We start from the raw sequence: 25,299 nt of genomic DNA on the forward strand, positions 1-25,299 counted from the left end.
CTGTGGGAAGTAGAAATAGGGGCAGGCCAAAACTTAGATGGAAGGGTGGTGTAGATGAGGATGGGAGAAAAATAGGCGCAGCAAACTGGCAACGGTTGGCAATGGATAGGACTGACTGGCGTAATAGACTTGGGAAGGTCGAGGCTCTTTCATAGGGCTGTAGTACCATTGATGATGATGATGATGTTTAATGAAAGGGTAACAAATCAATTGGATGTTCTGTCCGACAAAATACATGGGACGTTTTCATAATCTGACGTTCCAAATTTTTAAACTGTTCCATAATTAAAAATTCCCCTGTTCCAGTGTACCCGTACATCAAAGTTTGTCCGCCTAGACACCGTTAAGCTATTAACAAATTTTCAGCTTGCTATTAATCAACTTTTTTTGGTACGCAGGATCCAGGTCTATATATCTATGGATTCTAAATTTGAATATATTTTAGGTAACTTCCAGTTATTTGAAATTTCCAGACGTGATAGAAGGAATGGAGAACAATGAAAGAAAAGGCAGCGTCGATTCTGTAAATCATTCAGTTCCGTGGTCATATACAAGGTATAATGAAAAGCCTCCACGATTTTTTGGCAATCCTGGCGAAGCTGTTAATGTTAATAGTAACAAAGTAAAACCAAAGTAAAAGTGATCCTAGGGAATTTTTGATGTAAGTATTTTGTTATTTTGTTGATGTATACAGTAGCGGGATACATTATTATCAGTGGCTCACCCAGAATTTTCCTCTAGGGTGGGTTGGCTTGGGCGGGGTTCGGACAAATAATCCCTGACAAAAAATTCCCACAAATTATCCCTGGACAAAAAATCCCCGGGCAAAAAATCTCCACAAAAATTCCGGACAAATAATGCCCACAATTTTTTTTCGACAAGATATCCCCACACAAAATCCCCATGAAATATTTGCTACCGAATAGTTCCCTAAAAGTTTTCCCGTGAACGCAATCGACTCGAATGTTTTTCAGCCTCAGTGCATAATAGTTATAGTAATGGCCATGAAACCGCTTTTCGGCACGACAATAATGATTAGTAATTATTATTAAGCATGAATTATTGTAATTTCGATAACCAAATTTCGAATATCATTTACATGCCGAAAACTTCAAATTTTACATGAAAAACGAGTGTGAGTTTTTTCAAAAATCGTAGAAGATATGGGGAATGAGCTAAGGCTGTGGGAATCATCTTGTAATTATTCGCTTAAATCTTTTGCTCACTCTGCCTTGAATAACTAAGTTCAAAACATTGATTCACAGGCCTACAGAAAAAAAAATTGTTTTGGTGCCGTGAATCCTTAAGCTGATTTTTACTATATTAGGGGCGATAAATCGAAATATGGATTTCGTTTTTTTGTATCAGCTCTAGTTTTATGGATATGACAAAATCCGAAATTAGAGCTTTAATATTTGAGATAATGAAGAATGTGCTATTCAAAGGAATGTACATTGTTAATTAAACTTATTCCTCAGTATATATTTGTTGTCCTCACTGTATTATGCCTTATTTATGCAAGAAATAATACTTTAATATCGTTACATTACTATTTTATAAGGAAATAAAACAGCTTGGAGAGTATTTTTAAACTTTTAAAATGATACATTTACCACTTGTAAACCCATTCAGCCTCCACCTAATAATGGCTCATAGCCCATGGACCATGCTTCGTTTACATAGGAAGGAAGCTTCCCCAGATAAGTATGGAAAAACTTAAAGCTGGAATCTTTGATGGACCACAGATCAGACTTCTTACAGAGGATCCGGCTTTTGTGGGGTCAATGAATGAGGTAGAGAAAAACGCTCGGCTTTCATTTGTGGATATTATGAAAAATTTTCTGGGAAATCACAAAAGTGAAAACTATGCTGAGCTGGTAAACCGTTTGCTGAATAACTTCCAATCACATGGATGAAATATGAGCATCAAAGTCAACTATCTTCACAGCCACCTGTACCGTTTCGCTGAAAACTTAGATGACACAAGCAATGAGCAAGGTGAGAGACTTCACCAAGAGATAAAAACCATTGAGGACCGCTACCAAGGAAGATGGGGCATGGGCAGCCTATGGAAAACTCAAAGACATCTTTAAAAGCGATATACCAATTTCTTTAAAACGTAAAACATCTGACCAATGTGTGTTGCCTGTGGTGACTTATGGTGCCGAAACTTTGACATTGATAGCTACAACTTCTAAAATGCTGCAAATAGCTCAGAAAAAAATGGAAAGGTCAATGCTAAGTATATTGCTTCGTGACCGAGTTGGAAATTAAGACTTAGACTAAGAACATGAGTTACCGATGTAATTTCCCGAATTGCCACCCTGAAATGGAATTGGGCCGGGCACGTCGCCCGAATTAGTGATTGTAGGTAGACGAAGAGATTACTTGAGCGGAGGCCGAGATTAGACAAAAGAAGTAGAGGAAGACCGACTACTCGTTGGACTAACGATCTCAATAAAATATCAAGGAATTGGATGCAAAGTGCTCAAAATTTAGCGCAATGGACAAAAATGAGGGAGGCCTATGTCCAGCAGTGGACGCAAAGGGCTGGATGATGATGAAATGGCTTAAAATATACGTATTTTTTAATTGTTTGGTTTTTATTTTAATTTAGTATATCCATATCAGCATATTCGTATTTTAATGCATAAAAGCTGACATGACCTACGTTATCTTGAAAACTAGAGCTGATAGAGCAAAACTAAGGCCATATTCGGAATCAGCACCCCAATTTTACCCAAAATCAGCTCTAAACACTTCGGCACCAAAAACACTGTAGGCCTGTGATCTGTGTACACCCATGAAAAATTTTTGGGCAATTAAGAATGTTTAGCTTTGTTATGAAAACGCAGAACACAGGTTTTTGACATAGCTTTTGAAAGCTTTTGAAGCAGGTTTCTGAAATGTTGCTTGCAGTGAATTGAAACTGATGAATAAATATTTTTCGTTATTTATTACTAAAAATATTACTACTATACGCCGAAGAAATAGTTGGTGACTACCAGTGTGATTTCAGGCCCGGAAGATCGATTGTTGATCAAATATTTACTATTAGACAAATGCTTGAAAGAATTGGGAGTATAATCAAGACGTGCATCAGATCTTTATGATTCAATTAATCATCCTACACTATGGAATACAATGTTATAGCTGGACGTACCCAAGAAACTAACTGCGGTAACGCAAATGTGTGTAAGTAACTTCTTTGCACAAGTTAGAAGAGGTGGGGAAATATCAAATGCTTTCTGCGTAAATTCTGGACTGAGACAGGGAGTCTCCATTGTTGTTTAACGTGGCCTTAGAACAGGCCATGCGAAAAATTTATCCAAAAAATCAAAACAGACATAGCTGCTCGGGGAGAGGCCAGATGGGAGAAAGTCTGTAGGACGGCCTAGAAAAAGGTGGAAAGATGCAGTCAGAGAAGATCTGGAGAAAATGGGAGTGAGACAATGGAAAATAGTGGCACAGGACCGACACATAGAAGGCAATAGTAAATCACTCGCAAGGACACTCGAAGAGTTATGACGCTATTGATGATGATAATAACTAAATATTTTTGACGTTAAATTTACAAAAAGTAACAGGTTTTTGCATTACAATCAAGATTATCGTTTTCAGGACCAGCAGTTCTCACCAAGAATAGGCAATATTTTGAACATAGTTATTCAAAGCAGAGTGAGTAAAAGATTTAAGCGAATAATTACAACATGGTTCTCATAGCCTTAGCGCATTTCCCATAGTATATCTTTCACGATTTAAAAAAAAAACTCACACTCGTTTGTCATGTAAAATTTGCATGGAATTGAAATTCGAAATTTGGTAATCGAAATTACAATTCATGCTTAATCTTAATTACTAATCATTATTTTCGTGCCGAAAAGCGGTTTCATGGCGATTGCTATAGCTCTCACGCACTGAGGCTGAAAAACATTTGAGTCGATTGCATTCACGGGAAAATTTTTAAGGAACTATTCGGCAGCAAATATTTCTTGGGGATTTTTTGTCCGGGATTTTTTTGTGGGGATATTTTGTAAAAAAAAATTTGTGGGGATTATTTGTCCAGAGATTTTTTGTCTGGGGATTTTTATCCAGGGATAATTTGTGGAGATTTTTTGTCTGGGATTATTTGTCCTAGCTTCGCTTGGGCACTGAAATTTTTTGGTATTATTTCTGAAAGACAAGTTACATTTTCCAACTATTCTTTATATTTTTTTTATATGCCCTGGGAGGGGTTTTAACCCCCAAAACCCCCCCTGGGTGCGTCACAGATTATTATTAAAACAAGCAATTGGACTCCGTAAGTCCCAGGTTTTCACCCAACGTGACCGGTAGTACAACCGGAAGTCGATATTTGGACTCTTCGTGTAACTTTGCGTCGATTGATGTAGGTACGATTTCACTAATTTTTGAGTCATTTTTGCCAAACTTCCGGTCATAACTTTTCACCCCACTATAGCCCTCCATATTGTACGATCATTGTTGTATCTTGTACATACATTTCCCATTGTTGTACCCCAATCCTAGATAAATCGGCTTCAACATCATCCTTTCTCTTTCATCTTTTTCTGGAACGGCCGACTGATCTTCTACCGTCTGGTCTCTCAAAAGACACTATCTTTAATACTCTGTCTACCTCTGATCCTACCACATGACCTGTCCATCTTATTCGGTTAGCTTTTGTATTAGTGTTGCCCAAAATCGGTCTTGGTCTTGCAGTCTTGTTCTTGCATCTTCGCAAGACCAAGACCAAGACCATGACCGCCTAATTTTCGCAAGGCCAAGACCAAGACTGACCGTGCAAGATTTGAGCAAGAACAAGACTAACCCTGCGAGACTCTTGCGTCTTGCAGTTAGGACCGAGTGTCGTTTTAGGAAGTATAGTAGTTCGGGTATATGCTTAGATGCATAGAGGCTCTATGAGACGCAAAAATATGTAACACAAATTTGGAAAATTGGACTTATGCGCATTACGAATAATACCATAAGCATACATAGCGAATCAAAATATCCATAAAAGAATACTTGACACATTTGATACGTACCCAGAGGTCATAAGTCCACAATGTAAAAATAAAACATATTTTGTACATTCTTTCCCAGGAGTAATATCGTATCGAAACATTTTAAAAATATAATATGCCATCTTAGCTTAGCTGATAAAAATATAATACCACAAATCTTATCGGCCTAAATTATTTTATAGACTAACCATCCTTTGTGCTTAAACTTGCTGAAAAAGCCCACCATGGGCCATGGTATATAGCTCAGTAAGTTAGAGCATAGGCACGCATCGCTTACATCGTGGGTTGTAAGCGCGCATCGCTTACAATGTCAGTTTAGACATTTATTAATTTTGTTGGTCATTACTAAGGCTATGTTAATTAAAGATTAAAATGTACGTACTCTGTTACAGTACACATATTCTAAAGGTGCCGGTGGGGGATGGCGTCTATGCGCAGTAGTTATTATAGTCGGTGTATGAGAGAGAAAATATTCGAAATACTGAAATAACAAATAATATCAAATTTATTATTTCATTGTTTAGAATACTTTCTTTCTCATACACCGACTATAATACTGCGAATAGAGGCCATCCCCCACCGGCACCTTTAGAATCTATGCACTGTAGGTATGTTGTTCTAAGATCTAAAGTAACGCTTAATAAATAGCAATCTTCTAATGGGTAACTGCGAGACTTGCAAGACTCTTGGTGCAAGACCAAGACCAAGACCGAGAGCGCAATACCAAGACCAAGACCAAGATCAGGTGTATTGGCGCAAGACCAAGTCCAAGACTGTCTAAGTCTCGTCTTGGTCTTGCATTTGGACAACACTACTTTGTATGTCGGTCGATGTTTTCAGTACCATACAGAGTCACCAATTCAGCATTGCGGCGCCTTCTCCACTCTCCTGTCAATTTATCTCTTAGAGGGCCAAATATCATTCTGAGAGCCTTCCTTTCAAATACCATCGGCTTATTTATTTCCCGATGATATAGAGTCTATGTTTCACTTCCATATGTAGGTAACAACTGGACTAATTGTCACGTACAGTAGGTATTTAGATATTCTTTTTATCAGCTTATATAGATCTTAATAATGATGATAGGTAAGTAAGTACTTATAATGCTCTATTCCCCGCATGTATCCCTGCCGAGATGTTTTTCTATGTGGTTGTCATCTGTGATTACCACCTCCAGATATTTAAACTCTTTAACTACTTCGAAATTGTGGTCATTAATAGTTAGGTTCTGCCTAACTCTTGGTCGTGGATTTTTGGTTGCTAGCATGTATTTCGTCTTCTCTTCATTTATTCGAAGGCCCAGGCTACCTGTTTCTTCCTCGAGTTGTGAAAACACCTCTCTCACGTCTCTTGAAGAATGAGCGACTGCATCTATGTAGATCATCAGCAAAAGCCAACAATAGTTTTGAACCTCGATTCTCAAATCTCTGTCCGCTCAGATGATATTTTACTTATTGCATGTTCTAAGGCCAAATTTAATAACAACGGTGATAAGGGGTCTCCTTGTCTAAGTCCTGATGTTATAGTAAATGGCATCGATGTTGTGTTTCCTATTTTTACCTGTGCATATGAGTCCACTAGTTAGTTTTTTGTTTTTTTTTTTGTTTTATGGCATAGACTTTGGTGTCAATTAGCCCAGTCACAACTTTTTGTTTTCTATTCATACATAAAGAAGGCAATGAGATCCTTAGAGTTCCATAGCCAACTCTTCCACAGCTCTCTACTCAGTTCAAAACCTGCAGCTGGCCGCTATGGACTGTCCAAGTTGCTCACCACATTTTTCCATTATACATCTTCTTCTTCTTTTTTCATATGTACATAATATATCAAATTATCAGGATTAAACGTTTAGAGGTTAATTTTTAGTTTCACAGATAAATTTCATTAAACAATCATATATATTTTTGCTATTCAGAGACAATAAATGGGATACATTGAAAGGTGGAAAAACATTACATTTTATTAAATCTTCGATTAAATTATAGGTGTATGGAATGTATTTTGTGCACTCAAAGAAAGTGTGATTCAAATCACCCACCTTCTGACATTCAGTACAAAGATTTGAATCAAAAACTTTAATTCTTGCTAGATGTAGAGGGAAACATGCATGTCCAAACTTCATTCTAATTAATGTTGTTATATATCTTCGAGGTACTACATAATTTTTAAACCAATATATATATATTTGGAACAGAAGGTTGAATCAGTGAATACTGAGATTTGGATTGTTTACAAAGATCTCGCCATGATTGACTCGAGATGCTTAATAGTGTTAACTAAATCAGATATGCAAAACTTACGATTATTTGAAGTACCATACTCAATAGCTCTCTTAGCCAAACTATCAACATATTCATTATGCGTTAGTCCTATATGAGCCTTAACCCATAAAAAGTTCACTCTTCTTTTATTTTTATGAATTTCAAAAAGGATTTTCTTAATTAGTAGGATATAAATATTTGAATTGTTATTAGGAAAATCTATAGTTTGAATAGCAAGAAGAACAGAGAGTGAATCAGAAATAATTGTTGTAGATATATCTTCTGATTCTTTAAAATATTGCAGGGCCTCATAAATTGCTATGGCTTCAGCACTGAAGATAGAAAAATCATGGCCTAACTTAAACATTTTTAACACTAGTTAGTTAGTTCCATTAATTTTCTTCTCATAGTCTGCTTATTTTTATCGAATCATATGCTTGCTGGGAATCTATTTTTTTTCTGATAATTGCCGGATTGTAAATATTTGATCTATTGTTGTCCTTCTTGCATGAAAGCCGCATTGGTAGTCGCCTAGAATATCTTCCGAATACAGAGTGAGCCTCTTTAGCAAGATAGTTGATAGAACTTTATATGCTTCATGCTTCTATATTTTCGAAATTGTTTTTGATCTCCTTTCTTATACAGGGTGTCTGCGTAACTTGGAACCATATGGGAAACTCCTTAAATATCAATTTTACGAAAAAAAGTCATTCTTTATAAAGTGCTCTGCATAGTCTAAAACCTAAGATGCAATCATCAGATATCAAATTTTGTCAACAGTATACGAGGTATGTCAAAAAATATGAATTTCGCTCAAGAGCAAACTACCTTTATATTTCAAAATATCAAAAAATTTTAATATGAAAAGTTATTTATAATTAAAAACCATATTCAAATACGCAATAACAGCCTTCTACTTGAAAAAATTTTTTTGAAATTTTCCTAAATTACCGATTCAGAACTTCATTTTTATTTATTAGACATGTAATAACTCTTTTATTAATAATTTTAGGAAAAAAGTTATTCTTCATAAAAATCTGTGCATGGTCTAAACCTTAAGATGCAACCATCAGTTATCCAAGTTTGTTAATTTTATACGAGGTGTGTCAAATAATATGAATTTAGAAAGAATTTAGAAAACATTCTTTCTAAATTCATATTGACACACCTCGTATAAAATTAACAAACTTGGATAACTGATGGCTGCATCTAGAGGTTTAGACCATGCACAGATTTTTATGAAGAATAACTTTTTTTCCTAAAATTATTAATAAAAGAGTTATTAGATACATATCTAATAAATAAAAATGATGTTCGGAATCGGTAATTTAGGAAGTAATTTTTTTCTAGTAGAAGGCTGTTATTGCATATTTGAATATGGTTTTTAATTACAAATAACTTTTCTTAATAAAATTTTTGATATTTTGAAATATAAAGGTAGTTTGCTCTTGAGCGAAATTCATATTTTTTGACATACCTCGTATACTGTTGACAAAATTTGATATCTGATGATTGCATCTTAGGTTTTAGACTATGCAGAGCACTTTATAAAGAATGACTTTTTTTCGTAAAATTTATATTAAAGAAGTTTCCCATATGGGGCAGAGGCACCACTTATGGCCACTACCCCGCCTATGGCCATATCGCTGTGATTTGTAAGATAATAAGCATGGCGTCCATCAACCAATAACCTTGAACCTGCTAAAACGTCAAATAATTCTATAGGAAGTGGGAACAGTGACAAAAACCACAAGCGGATATTGTCCTTTTCATGATCATTTTTCAGTGCGTCACAAATGATAGGAAAAAGGGTAAGTCCGTGATAATACACATTTATGACATTTATTCTAACATGACATTTTAGTTAAATCTGACAGTTGTCACATTTTATTTTCAATTTAGAATAAAAACAAATCAAATGTGTTTCTTGCATTTATAAAATGGTATTTTCTTTGATTTGTATAGTCTTATAAATTATACAGATTATATTTGTAATATTATTATCTAATTAAAAAAAATTATTTTTTTTAATTATGGCGCCATCTATCGACAACTAGAATAATCACAGAACTAGAAGTAATCACCGACGTGCCTTTTTTTCTGTCACATACAATTTAATGCTTTAGAAAGAAATCGAAAAACTGTGACGCACTGAAAGATGATCATGAGAAAAAGAATACCTATACATTCTCAGCCATCGTCCCGGCACAGGGCGCGTGCGCGAAAACTATGTAGATTTGTAATTTTATTAATTATTCTCGACAATGATTATCAAATTTCAAATTATTGGTTAAAATAAGAAATAATATTGTTTTTCTATTTTACTAGTCCATTATAATTAACGGGTTGCCAGAGTTGTAGCTAATATGATTCAGACTAGGTATTATTTACTTTTTTGACGATAAAATGAAAAATACAGTCTCTAATAATAATTATTCCTTGAAGTAGAGGATCCGATGTAAGGTCGATTTAAGTAATTAGCATGTTAGCAATTACAAAAAACAAGGGTTGCCCTATCTAATCTTGTTCTTAACTATAATTAATTAATAATTAAAAAAACACATTTTTTTATGAATTTAAAAAAATTCGACCCGGGCAGATATTATTTAAGATTTTTTGGATCATTCTAAGCAAAAATGGTCTTTTGTAATTTTTCTCTAAAGTTGATCGTTTTCGAGTTATAAACAATTTAAAACTGAAAAAAGAAGGAAACATGACAATTTTCAAGGCTCAAAATCACAAGTAAAAAATATCATTTTTGTATGCATCAAGAAAGAACATAAATTCAAATTCAAGCCTTATTATATCAGTTCTTGATAAGTCTTTTGGACTTTCATTACATTGTTTTTTAGTTGTTAATGCCCGCCTCCCCATAAGAAACCTTTCTCATATGAACAATTAAAAAAATATGTTTTTAGGATAAAACATGGCTAAAATTCTTATCGAGACCTGATAGAAAAAGGTTTGAACTTGAATTTAGGTACTCGATGATGATGATTACAAAAATGATACATATTTTTTATTTGTGTTTTTGAGCCTTGAAAATTGTCATCTTTCGTTCTTTTTCAGTTTTAAATTGTTTATAACTCGAAAACCATCAACTTTAGAGAAAAATTACATAAAACCTTTTTTGTTTAGAATGATCCAAAAAACCTAAAATAGTATCTGCCCGGGTCGAATTTTTTTTAATTCATAAAAAATGTCACTTTTAATTATGAATTAATTATAGTTAGAACAAGATTAGATCGGGCAACCCTGCTTGTTTTTGTAATTGTTAACATGCTACATATGCAATAGTTTTTATCCATTAAACAAATCGGTGCAAATCGACCTTATATCAGATCCTCATCTACTCTTCTGCAAGGTATAATTTTATCGTCAGAAAAGTAGGTAAATAATACGTATTATTTAGGTACTAGGTACCTAGTCTGAATCATATTGGCTACAACTCTGACAACCCATTAATTATAATAGACTAGTAAAATAGAAAAATAATATTATTTCTTATTGTAACCAATAATTTGAAATTTGATAATCATTGTCGAGAATTATTAAAATTACAAATATACATAGTTTTCGCGCACGCGCTCCTGTGCCGGGACGATGGCTGAGAATGTATAATGTATAGGTATCCGCTTGTACAAAAACCTACCTAACTGATCAGTTTATTTTATTGTTGATGTTTGAGTGGTAGTGTGTTGCACGTGCCAAGCTAACTAACGAATTTTCATAAGAAACATATCTGAAATCATCCTTTTCAATACAATACTATATGATATTTTTTCTGCACTGGAAGTGCTAGATAAGGTAAATAGACCCTTTTTATTTGATATTATTTATTTTTCATTATAATTAATAGTATGAAATTTGAAAAAATGGCGGAGGCCATAAGTGGAAACCGAAAAATTACTATTTACCTACTTATGGCCAACCTGCTGGCCACAAGTAGGTAAACGAAATCCACTTATGGCCAGTTTACTTTTCTACTAATGTAGCATGTTTACATAGGTATACCTACTTTATTTCTTTCAGTGAAAATGCCAAACGCACTGAAGAATAATAAGAGCAGAGTAGAAAAGGTAAAAATACCTAAATTCCAGTACTCACCTTCAAAAGTAAATTTAGCATTAAATGACATATCCGAAGGGATGCCTGTGGCCACAGCCAGTCGTGAATTTAAAGTTCCGAGAACTACTTTGCGTAATAAAATATCCGGAAAGTCTCCAAGAGATTCAGTGCACTGTGAATTCGACTCTCACTTGGGAAAAGAGACTGAAGACCTCCTAGTTGAATGGACATTAACTTCTGCGAAGATGGGGTTTCCAATTGATAAAGATTGGTTATTGAGTTCAGTACAAAAACTTGTTCGAGAGGCAAATATTAAAACTCCTTTTGCCAATGATCGACCAGGAAGAAAATGGTATTACAGCTTCCTTAACAGGCACAAGCAACTTTCCCAGAAGAAAGCAGAATACATTCACGGTGGTAGAGGTGCAGTATAACTGAAGAGAAAATAGGTAAATGGTTCGACGAGGTTCGTATGAATTAAAGTGATATGAGTGCTACCAGTATATTAGATTATCCAAAAAGGATTTATAATATGGATGAAACTTATTTCTGTTTAGCCCCAAAAAGTGGTACTGTAATTGGACCGCGAGGAAAACACATCTATGATGAACGAACTTCGTCAGATAAGGGAAATGTAACTACGCTTTTCACAGTTAATGTAGAAGGAAAATTCGCTCCACCTTTAACAATATTTAAATATGACCGGATCCCGTCTGCTATGTATAAAGCAGCTCCTAAAGGTTGGGGTTTAGGGAAAAGTCAAAGAGGCTGGATGACAGCAGAATGTTTTTTTGAGTATTTTTCGAACGTTTTTGTACCCTACTTAAAGGGGTCTCTAAAGATCTATATTCAGACTCTTCTTCGGAAGAACATGAAGACTGGGAGGAAACTGGTAGCAGTGAAGACGATGTTGACTTCGTGGAACCAGAACAAGAAAATATTGAAATGTTCGATACCGATGATCTCAAATTGGGAGACTTTGTGCTTGCAAGATTTAAGCAACTGGGTAAAAGATCGACGACAACATATAAATATGTTGCCCAAAATTATAGATGTCCTTTCATCAGAAGAGTATGAGATACAATGTTTCAAAAGTGCTAATGAAGAGAAAACTGTGTTTTGTCCTATAGCAAATAATGTTTGCAGTATAGATAAAAACGATATTTTAGAAAAACTACCCGATCCCATTGTCCAGGAACAAGGAAGAAAATTTAAGAGTATTTTTCCAGGAAAACTAAACATTTATGAACAAATATAAAATCATAAACACTATTTACAACATTTTTCAATACTTTTTACCTATTTGTATTACCAGAAATTTATTTTGTTTTACCTATTTTTGTAGTTCAATAAATATTTAAACATATAAATATCAACTTATATCTTTATTTGTACCTATTTTTTGGGTGGCCAAAAGTGGGGAAACTGTATGGCCAAATGTAGAAACACATGGCCAAAAGTGGGGATTTTTGTTGTTCAAAATATAAAACGATATAATATTGTCAATCTAAATTGAATTCTTATGATCATTTGATTTCCTAGTAGAACTAATTAGAAAGTAAAAATAGCATTGAGCGGAAAGATTTTATTCGAATCCTTCATGTTTCTCAAGAGAAAAATAATAAAGAAAGTTCTTAAAGTGGCCATAAGTGGTGCCTCTGCCCTGGTTGCAAGTTACGCAGACACCCTGCGTTATAATACCCTATGGGTATTATAACGCTATAATTTTAGTATAGTTCTGCAAACGAACTAAGAGAGTCATTAATATTCAGCTCAGGTGGGTGCTATTCTTTGAGGTGTGAATTCTATCAACAAGGAATCTACCTGTTTTATGCAATGATCCCTTGTTTGTTTAAGTGTCTACATATTTCCAGCAATAGTACTCCGCTGAGTTGAATATTAATGACTCTTTTAGTTTGATTGCAGAACTATACTTACAATTGTTTTTGATACACTTACCTACTTAATTTATTATTTTTAATGTTGTTAAACTTACGCTATGTAATGTTTTAGGTGCGGTTGTTAATTTGTGATAGTTTGGTGACTAGCAAAACGAAGACACTTAGGTATATTGCTTATTTAGTTTATTTTTATATGTTTTTTAATAAAATAGATAAATGTGTGTATTTATTTCTTTGATTGTTACCCAACAAAACATGGACAATGCTTTACACAACAAGAATGATGGGGATCAAGCAACCTAATATCTCTTTTCATACAGAGAGACAAATAGGACCCGAAGAATTACAGAGGAATTAATTTATTAAACACAACATTAAACCAAACCAATTAACCAAATAACAACCAAAGTGATAAACCGAATGAAATTAGGTATAACAATTAGCAGAAGAACATTAGCTAAGAGTGCATTCAATAACATGGCCAAACTCTTTAAAATCCACAACCTTAATTTACCAAATTGGCAAAATTAGATAGATAGGTACCTACTTACCTAATAAAATCACTAGCCAGTTGTGTCTGAGTTTAGCGAACCGACTATATTAAAACCTTCATAATTCTCTCAGAAATTTTTTATAATAAAAACAGACTTTCAAATTCGTTCTCCGTTCTTGACTTACGCCATTCTTGCCGAAATCGACAGAATTTAGTAACAGGATATCAGAAATGCAAGGAGATCGTCCAATTGTCAGTCAGTCTGCGGCTTGAGTGAGTGGTCGATGTACTTTGGACACGCCCACAAAATGGTGGCCCGACAACATGGCTTGTATTAATGTTTAAAAAAAGACTAGAAGTAATGTTACATATAATTTTTGTTATATTGAAATAACTACAAATATTGTATATTTTTATAGATAGTAAATACATATTTTGAACAGTTTAACTACATTATATTAAAATACCTAATTATTAAATAAATTCTTATATTTAATAGTAGCGCCACTTTTTGGCGAATAGACAAAGTTTATAGAACCAAAAACTGTAAGATGACGGACTCATTCTATCGACAGCGCTTTGTACACCTTGTTACAGATTCCTTCTTTACAATTTGGCATCTTTCGCATATCTCGCGTAGATGGCGCAAGGTCACACTAAATATTAACTGAATAATTAAAATTTAATTGTAAAAACATCATTTATTGATAGTAAATTTAAATAGTTAAACTAAATAAGACGTTTAACAATAAAATTTGACTATAGTTTCAAATTAATTGATTAAAGAGAAAGAGTCAGTTTTATTAACTAAAAATATACTTCCAGCAAACTTTGAGACGTTGATGACAGATGGCGACAGTAAGTAAACTACAAAAATTAATTTCATATTTAAATAAGACACAAATAAACTGTTTGAAATATATTTGTTAGGTTGAAATCATGTTACAGGTTACACGTTCTATAAAATACTAATATTTTTCTATAAAATACTTCCAATTTTAAATATTCTTAAAAATGTTAATAGATATTTAAGTACAAGCCACCATTTTCTAGGCGTGTCCAAAACACATGACTCGAAGTAGGTAGGGAGTGACTGAGGTAGCAGTGCATTCCAGAATTGAACGATCTTTCTGCATTTCTGTTATCCTGATACAATATGTTGTACCTTGATACACTTACTACATTCACCACCACTTCCATGACTGAATTCGATTCAAACATTCGATTTGTTGTTTGTTTTTTTATTTAAGTATTAAGAGAACAGCGGCGGATCTACGGGGAGGGAAAAGGGGGAAAGAACCCCGCAGAAACCTTATGGGAAACTTAGATTAACGAACTTCGTTAATCTAAGATGGGAATGGGAAATGGCTCTCTGTCAAATGCTCTGAAACTTTGGATTCTGGTAGTCCTTGATGTGTAGAACAAAAGACTCCATGGGCGCGTAGCTCCAAAGAATCATAGTTCTAAGATATACCTAAGCCTCTGCAGTTATAGGAACAGTGAGGACGTTTGAGTTGGAAAAGATTCATTTTCTCGAGAATGGGAGACTCTGGAGATAATTTTTTTGGCGTATATATCATACTAGTGACGTCATCCATCTGGGCGTGATGACGCAATCGATGATTTTTTTTAAATAGGAATAGGGGTCGTGTGATTGCTCATTTGAAAGGTAATTCAATTCTCTATTCACTAATATAAACATTAACATAATTATTTATACAGGGTGGCCAAAATTTTTTTTAATTAAATTAATTGAGACAAAAAGAAGAATGTATATAATTTATTTAATTCGAAATACATTTTACTGCTGTCAGAAAACAGAAAAAAATGTTAATTTGTCAACCCCCTCCCTTCCACTTCCCCAACCCCTTATTTTTAAATAAGGAATAGGGGTCGTGTGATAACTCATTTGAAAGGTAATTAATTCAATTCTCTATTCACTAATACTTATAAACATTAACGTAATTATTTATACAGGGTGGCCAAAAAAATTTTTTAATTAAATTAATTGAGACAAAAAGAAGAAAGTATATAATTTATTTATTTCGAAATGCATTTTACTGCTGTCAGAAATAAAACAGAAAAAAAATGTTAATTTGAAAAATAAACATTGCTTTTCGCTTAAATTCAATGTTCAAACTGCTAAGAGGCAGGTGGGTGGCAGCTTTAATATTGAATTTAAGCGAAAAACAATATTTATTTATCAAATAAACATTTTTTTCTGTTTTCTTTCTGACAGCAGTAAAATGTATTTCGAATTAAATAAATTATAGGTATAGGGGACAGGAGGGCAAGATGGAAGGATAGGGCAAGTTGGAAATTACCTATAGGTTTCCAAAAATGTTTATTAAAACAATACCAAAAATAAAAAAAAATAGAAAACACACGCATTCGAACCGGGGACCTCTCGATCTCCAGTCGAACGCTCTAGCACTGAACTACACTCCCTTTGTTTTTACGGACTGCAAGATATCTCAGATATAGTGACAAATAGACCAAGTGAAGTATAAAAATACTTTAAATATTACTTACTCTCTTATTCCCGAGGAAGACAAATCCGAAGACACAAAAATTAAAATAAAAATATTTACTAAAACACTAATATATTCTTTCCACACCTTTTTTGGACTGATACATGTAGATATAACTTAAAAGATTTAACAACGAACTCCATACTGTCTGTGTGCGCATGCGCGCAGAATAATAAAAATTCACTCCCAATCGCGCCTAAAAAAAGTATAGAGGAAAGTCGTCAATTATGGAATACCATTTTGTTTTGGGGATATAAAATAATACCTTTATAGAAATGAAAACAATTTAATGTTATGACACATCAGTCATACATTTTTATGTAGTAATTAAAAGCATTCTATTAAATATCTTAATTAACAAAAAAAAAACGAACAAAAAAACAAAATCCCAAATGGGTAACCAAATATGGAATAGGTACCCATATATGGAATATAGGCATAAACCAACATATCAATAACAAAAATAGACATAAACATCTGAGATCAAATAAATTTAAATAAGAAAATTTTGAAAAATGGAAGAAGTAGCTTAATTCACTTGCTGACATCACAGATCCATGTATGAAACTCTGGACCAGCACAATCATAATGAGCCCACTTACACTTAATCCACTATTCCATAATTAGGCACCAACGACTGTCCATATTTGGATTTGTACATTAGTTCAAACTAGTATCAACATTTTTTCAAGTCGTAATGTTTTAATTACAGAAGGTCATAAAATATCAAAATAAAGGTACTATTGATATACGCAATAGCATAACAAGTCTGTATTCATGCATAATAACCAATAATACCTACTCGTTGAATATATTTACCTTTGAAATTTTCTGCGAGACGATAAAACAAAACGCGCCTGTCAGACACGTATCGTTCGCGCATCTGACACAGAGGTGTGAATACGATAATAAAGAGAGCGACTGAAATAGAGGATGGTCTTGTAGTGCGCTTCCAACTTATATTTTCGGAGAAATCAAGGAATTCCATATTAGGGCACTATTCCATAGGCGTAACCAGGGGGAGGTTTTGGGGGTTGTAACCCCCCCCCATTGGGATGTACTTTGAGCTCTATACGCTTAACACCATAGCCCTCAGAGACCTTCCAGTAGTTGTAACCCCCCCCCCCCCCCCTTTCAGGTAGTTGTACCCCCCCCCCTTAGGATCATCCTGGTTACGCCTATGCACTATTCCATATTTGGTTACTTTCCTCTAACTTAAAATTGTTGAAACATAAAAATATAGGTAGGTAGGTACGAGTCGGTTCGCTAAACTCAGACACAACTCGCTAGTTATTTTAGTAAGTAATTTTGCCAATTTAGTAAAATTGGTATAAGAACCTATCTAGGTAGGGGAGACTGTTGTACCTAGAGCCACTTTTTTTAAATTTTCGTCTAGAAAAAAAGTGGATATTTTTTTCAGGGATTTTACGTATTTGGTAAATTCTATACATATTTGTCCAATATAGGAAGAGATTAGATAAAAAAATACAAAAAAATAAAGTGCATATTTAAACAAAAATGACAGGCTTACATGGCGGCCCAAGGTGCACGAGGTCATGTACCTTGAGACAAGCCTCCTGTACCTTGGGCCGCCAGTAAAAAAAGAGAACAAAACTGAAAGTTGTAACGGTTTGAGTTGGCCCCATATTTTCCATTTCACGATCGGTTACATATAGGAGCCCAAAAATCTTGATCTGAAAATTTTTCGCTGTCTAAGGGATATATTCCAGAAGCTCTAAAGCCGCTAATAATATCGCTGGGGGTGAAAGCTCCAGGATAAGCTTTTCCAATGACTTCGGCCACTGAGTAGATATCAAAGGTTTTTCCACCATTACTAAACAACCAAGAATCACCTCCTTGGCTATAAAAGGTTTTGAGGGGCCCATATACTGTCAAATCAAGTGGTTGAAGTTTGTTCGAAGCGTAAGGAGGAAAGGTAATCATTAAAGTTCCCGCATTGGATGCTTTTTCTACTGCTTCGATAGACAGGTGAGATTCGTGATTATCTAAAAATAATATCACTCGTTCGTCCTTTGAACACTTGACATGCTGGATGAAGTGGTCCAGAAATTTCAGAAACAGTTGATCATTTGACCACCCTGAGGCCGTTGCAACTCCGACGGTTCCTGGAGGAGCCCCAAAAATTATTCTATCTTTCAAAAACACCCTAGGAAAAATCAACATAGGTGGGATGTATTTTCCTGTAGCACTTATCGCTGCTACTCTCGGCCGATGTAGCACTACCAAGTTGTTTAATTCCTTTGAAAGCAACTATTTTTGACTGCGATTGAACAGTGCTTACACCGGTCTTATCTAAGTTCCAAATTCTGTTAGGAGGAATTACTATAAATAGACTGTGGACGGTTTTGATGTTGTCAAAAATTTTTTTGACATTGACCCTGTTGAAAATGGTTGACCTACTGAGACTTGTTGCTTCGGGTTTTCGAATTGACAATACGTCCTTATGCCTTTTCAAAAAGCCTCTCATCCACTCTTCACCGGCAATTTTTTTGTGTGCCAAGAATCTGGAAATTTCTTATTATTGGCAACAGCATATTTGTAAGCTAGCTGTCTTACGCCTTTCTTAGATAAACCGTACTGCATTAAAGCAATCTTTTTTATATATTCAACTAAGCAAGTTTCCTCTGTCAGTAAACACTTGGCGTACAGCATAATTTACAGAATAGTGATATTCTCCTCCTTCTGGTTCTTGAAATTTTCTGGCCTCTCTAGCAAGTGTAGCACGGCTAATCTTAAAAACTTTGGAAGCCTGTCTACAGCTAATACGTTTTGTTGGACCCTCATGGAATATAGACTCCAAAGCCCCCTTTAACAATTCAGGATTAATCGCTTCTCGCTTTTTTCCAGTCTTGCTACGTGGCATAATAAGAGGTTATATCCTGCAAGTAAAAAAAAAACGAAATAAATACCTAGCTATAATTTAAATTTTAAAAAACATTAATGTCCGACTGGTGTATTATTTAATAAATAATGACATGATTTGACGTGAGTTAAAAACGCAAGTTTCACCAAACTATTTAATTATCTATACGAAAACCAAAGGCTCGTGTACCTTCGGCCATGGGTCGTGTACCTTGGGCCATGGCCCAAGGTACAGGATGTGTTTCTGGCCCAAGGTACAAGAGGGTACACTTTTTTAGAAAAACAAATTTCTAACTTAGAGGTTATGTTTAAAACAAACAACAACAATAAATAAATACTTACCAGTAAACTGTTGATATAACTATACACTCAAATTATTAAAAACACAATCTTGTATTACAATACTGGCACTCAAATTTTTCAAAAATATTTACTTTTAAGTCTCAAAACTAACTTTTGTTGCGCAAACCCTCAGTTTGCCGCGGATTTACACCAGACTAAAATTTTGACGTAGCGTCAACCATAAGCAAATGATTTAGTTTGTTCTGGTGTTAGTACTTGGAGACACTGGTTTTAAATTTGAAGTGACCCAAGGTACAACGGCCTAAAGGTACAACAGTCTCCCCTACCTATAAGAAGACTTTTCTCTTCGTAATTAGAAGAACTTTTTTGTCTCACAATTTCACTAATGGTATTTCATCAATTTCTCCATGTTTTTATTGAACTAATGGCATCTAATGGCAAAATTGGATGTAAAATTGTGTGCCTCCTCGACCACCCTCGACTTTGAATTTCTTGCTTCTCAGTGATGATGATTGGGAAAACTCGGTTAACTTTAGTAATAGGATAACAGAAATAGGAGGAGATCGTCCAATTGTAAGCCAGTCTGAGGCTTGAGTGGGTTCTCGATGTACTCTGGATACGCCCACAAAATGGTGGCCCGACAACATGGCATATACATATACATTAAAGTTTTAAAGGAAATCTAAAATTAGAAGTGTGCTATATACAAATATTAGTGTTGTATAATTACTATTGAATGTTTGTAACACAGTAAATACATTTTCAATGGCTTATTTAGATTATATTAAAATAAATTAAATAAATTTTCCTATTACCTAGTAGCGCCACCTGTTGGCAAATAGACAAAGTTTTACCGTAAATGTAGTAGAACTAATTATCAACCTACACTTCTGTACAGTGCATGTTACAGTTTCCTTCTTTTACAGTTTGGCGGCTTTCGTATATATCGCATAGATGACGCTCGATCAGACTAATTATTAAATAAATAATAAAATAGAGGAAAGTAACCAAATATGGAATAGTGCCCTAATATGGGATTCCTTGATTTCTCCGAAAATATAAGTTGGAAGCGCACTACAAGACCATCCTCTATTTCAGTCGCTCTCTTTATTATCGTATTCACACTCACACCTCTGTGTCAGATGCGCGAACGATACATGTCTGACAGGTGAGTTTTGTTTTATCGTCTCGCAGAAAATTTCAAAGGTAAATAGATATAAGTATTCAACGAGTATTATTGGTAATAATGCATGAATACAGACTTGTTATGCTATGGCGTATATCAATAGTAGGTACCTTTATTTTGATATTTTATGACCTTCTGTAATTAAAACATTATGACTTGAAAAAATGTTGATACTAGTTTGAACTAATGTACAAATCCAAATATGGACAGTCGTTGGTGCCTAATTATGGAATAGTGGATTAAGTGTAAGTGGGCTCATTATGATTGTGCTGGTCCAGAGTTTCATACATGGGGGAATGGGGGGCATGACCGGGGTCTCGAGGTAAGACGGGGTACCGCCAAGGGCGGATCCAGGACCGATTTTCGGGAGGGGCCATGACCTTTTTTTTGGGAGGAGTACCAGGGGGTCTGGTGGTAATTTTTAAAAATTATTGTTACCATGGCGAGTTTTAAGACACTTTTCACACACTTTCAGCATAAAGATATTCAAAACGTAACACTACTAAAGTATTATTAAAGTCAGTACCCATTCCTACACATTTCTTCGGATCCAAGTACAGTTCTTTCAATAAGTTTAATACTATTTTTTCTAATGCTTCTTCTGTCAGGCCTTCATTTCCCCTCTTTCTTGATTTTTACTAATTATTTTTATGTTTTTAAGCGTCAATGAACTTGACAAAGTCTTCACGAATGTTGTTATTGTGTATGTATCTCAAATTTAGAGAAAGCTGTTCCATGTGGGATACGTCAGTCGTTTCGTCAAATATGCATGACAGAGTAATAATTTACACTTTGAACCTGATTCATTATTTGTTCAATTATTTCTTCACAACATGTTATCAATTTATTTTGAATGGTGCTACTAATGTATGTTGCTCAGGAAGATGCTGTGGATACATGTTGTTTAAGAGTCTTATCTCCTGATGCGATTTTAAACCTTAACAATTCCTCTCATTGCTGTCCAGCATCTTCGTCCAGAAGCAGAAGGCCATTATCACGATGACCTCTTAGAGGAATATTTTGCCGACCTAAGAACCCTATAGGCTCTACTATTGGTCGTAGTCTTTCTCAATTTTCTTGTATCTCCTTAGACCTCTGAGAGTCTATTTGGTTAATGACTTGCGGGTTGCGATAACTTTGTAGAAAATTCAGCCCAACCTGAAATGAACTCCTTGTGGTATGTTGTTTTTTCATGGGTTTGTATGCCTCCGTCTTTACCCATGAGTTTGGCAAAAGATGATAAAGGTTTAGTGACAAGCCTTTGGGCTGTCATCCTTTATTGTGACCATATTTTTCATTACAAAAATAAAACGCAATACTCGCAAAACGATCCCTTTTGAATATGCGAAAGTACCAACCAACTTCTTTGTTCTCAGTGCTGGTGACCCAAGTAACGCTTCTTTTCTTTTTTATTTTGTATGTGTAAAGAATGTGGAAATTGATATGATTTTAGTGGCTGCCAAGATCGTTTTAACAATCGGCACTCAGTCAAATTATCAACATTTTGATTTATAAAACATCCTATGTCATTCTTGAAGCTTCCGTTACTGCTTTTGTTCAATTCTAGTCCAGAAGGCATATTTATCCTCTGTTTTATACATATATGTATTTAAAACTAAAAACATTTTAACTGCAAATATTTAAATTTATATTTTTTTAAATTCTCGGAGGGGGCCATGGCCCCCATGGCCCCCTCCCTGGATCCGCCCTTGGGTACCGCACACAAACAAGAAACTACACGTTGGTGAATAGCATGCAGTACACGCGTTTTTTGTTTACAAACGGAAAACTGTTTTAGCGATCCGTTGATCTAATTTTGTGCAAGGACAACCATCGTTATTTTAAGGTAATTATGATCACCTCATTAATGTCTTTTTTATCGTTGCTTACTAGTATTCTTATTTTGATAATTGCACATAGTTTGTGTGAATAAGTACGTTAAACATTTAGGTAATTAGTGAATTTTTTTTTTGTTCAAAGTTACCTTTTGAGGCAAGATGGGGTATTGGGTGCGGGGTATGATGGGACATTGGTGGTAAGTCTGGGTTAATTTAAATTTCTTAATAAATAACATTGGATTATTATTTTAGATAATAGGTACCATGGTACGTACTTACAAGAAAAAAACAAAAAGAGGAGAGTGGTCGAGAGATGCTATGAAAACAGCCATAGATAAAGTGACATCGTCAGAACCCTGGGTAGGCTGCCAGATCTGTGGATGTTGAGCTCACAATGCTTGTGCTAGGGTGGACAATGAAGATCTGGAGCAAATACACATTTTTGTTTGTTTTGTGAGAATTAATTAGCATCACCATCATGCTCCAATTCCATTACCCCATCATACCCCATAGTATGGGGCAAGATGGTTTTTCATAATGTTCTTATTAATGGCTAATTGTTGAAAAATGTGATAGGTTGATTTTCCAAAGATTGTACCAAATCATAGTTAAGGCCCCGTCTCACCATCAAATAATTGACAGTTATTTGATCAAACTTGACAGTTAGTGACACAAAGTGACAGTTACAGTTAGTATGTATACTTAGTTTGTGTCACTAGTCAAGTTTGACTGTCAAGTTTGATCAAATAACTGTCAATTATTTGATGGTGAGACGGGGCCTTTAGATTAACGACGTAACGTGCCATCAATTAAAAATAGTAATAAACGTAGTAATTATGTTGTATTTTTGTTATTTTCCTTAGCTACCCCATCATACCCCCCCTTCCCGTGGATCTGTTTTGTCTGCAAATGAATTAGGCTACTTCTTTTATTTTTCACAATTTTCTTATTTAAATTTATTTGATCTCAGATGTTTATGTCTATTTTTGTTATTGATACGTTGGTTTATGCCTATATTCCATATTATGGGTACCTATTCCATATATTTGGTTACTCATTTGGGATTTTGTTTTTTTGTTCGATTTTTTTTTGTTAATTAAGATATTTAATAGAAGGCTTTTAATTACTACATAAAAATGTATGACTGATGTGTCATAACATTAAATTATTTTCATTTCTATAATAAGGTATGATTTTATATCCCCAAAACAAAATGGTATTCCATAATTGGCGACTTTCCTCTAATTTTGCAGTAAAACACGGTAAAACTTTGAGCCGTTGATGACAGGTGGCGAAAGTAGTTAATACAAAAATTAATTCAAGAATTAATATTAAATAAAATACGACGAAAGTGTTTAAAATATATTTATTAGGTTGAAAACATATTATAGTTACTATAAAATACTAATATTTTTATATAAAAGACTTAAATTTTCTTAAAAATGTTAATATTTACAATTTGGTCAAGCCACCATTTTGTAGGCGTGTCCAAAGCATATGACGAGAGACTGGCAAAGCAGTGGGCACCAGAATGGGACGATCTTCACGCGTTTCTGTTATCCTGATACAAAAGTGTGTAGATCCTAAATATCGCAACAATGTAGCCTGAACATATTCAATCAAACCCACTGCTGGGTTGACACGATCCAAGTGTACTTGGTCCAAGTCCACTTGGATGCAGCGCGCGCAATACTTGGATGTTACTTTGATCGTATGAGCGGGGTTGACACGTTCCAAGTGTTTTTCATCTTCATCCAAGTCCACCCTCCTAGTCTACTTGGACGCTGCGCGCGCAACGCTTGATGCTGGGTTGACACGATCCAAGTGTACTTCGTCCAAGTCCACTTGGATGCAGCGCGCGCAATACTTGGATGTTACTTTGATCGTATGAGCGGGGTTGACACGTTCCAAGTGTTTTTCATCTTCATCCAAGTCCACCCTCCTAGTCTACTTGGACGCTGCGCGCGCAACGCTTGAAGGCTCCTTTGACCGTGTCACCACCCTCGTCAAGTATATTTCCATCAACAGGTTCTATCCAAGTCGCATCAAAGTTTAGTAGGACGGTGGCCAACTTTCTTCCAAGTAGCATCAAAGTATAGTTACAATGGCGTGTCATCGGAAAATATAAAACGGGATATAAGTACAAATAGAAGAATATATATAGTTAAATACAGCACCTAGAGACTTGCAGTTTTTTTGCATTATGTTCAGAATGACGTCAGGAAAAAAGTCTACTATTAAAAAATAAATGGAAATGCATAATTGCACTGTAAAGTGCATAAAATGCATCCAAAATTGCATAAATATAAAAATAAAGTCAAAATCAGTATACTAAGGAACAAAATTTATTATTTGGAGGGTTTTTGGGGTCACTGAATACGATTACACCATCAGAACTGAACCCCGGATCACCTGGTGCCCAAGGTCACGGCAAGAGACGTCATCTTCTGAGTTTCGATGGTTTTCGGCATTAAATCGATGCAAACGGGTTTTAGGGGTCGCTAAATACATTGTCAGATATAAATAAAGTTTATATAAATTTGATATATACATAATAGACGAGGGCATTGCATAATTGCACTTTAAAGTGCATAAAATGGTATACTAAGGACCAAATTTTGTTATTCGGGGGTTTTTTGGGCCAGTGAACACGGGTACGCCTCAAAACCGACCCACGGATCATCTGGTGCCCAAGGTCACTGCAAGGGCGTCGTCTTCTGAAATTTCGAGGATTTTTGGCACTAAATTGATGTGAACGGATTACTCATGGGTTTTTGAGGTCACTAGACACGAATATGCGATCAGAATTGA

At 34.8% G+C, this 25,299-nt stretch overlaps 1 protein-coding gene across 3 annotated transcripts in view; it reads left to right on the forward strand.

The window, feature by feature from the left end:
• Positions 1 to 13,479, forward strand: part of LOC126890889 (uncharacterized) — a 43,164-nt gene extending 29,685 nt beyond the window's left edge. For all 3 annotated transcript variants that reach the window (XM_050660044.1, XM_050660046.1, XM_050660045.1), the window contains 2 exons: positions 446 to 661; positions 13,367 to 13,479. In XM_050660044.1, coding sequence (XP_050516001.1) covers positions 446 to 637 — 192 coding nt within the window. In that variant the 3' untranslated portion in view covers positions 638 to 661; positions 13,367 to 13,479. The remainder of the gene's footprint in view (positions 1 to 445; positions 662 to 13,366) is intronic.
• Positions 13,480 to 25,299: the final 11,820 nt, after the last annotated feature.

This window comes from Diabrotica virgifera, chromosome 9, assembly GCF_917563875.1.
Source record: "Diabrotica virgifera virgifera chromosome 9, PGI_DIABVI_V3a".
In the NCBI taxonomy this organism is placed as follows: Eukaryota; Metazoa; Arthropoda; class Insecta; order Coleoptera; family Chrysomelidae; genus Diabrotica; species Diabrotica virgifera.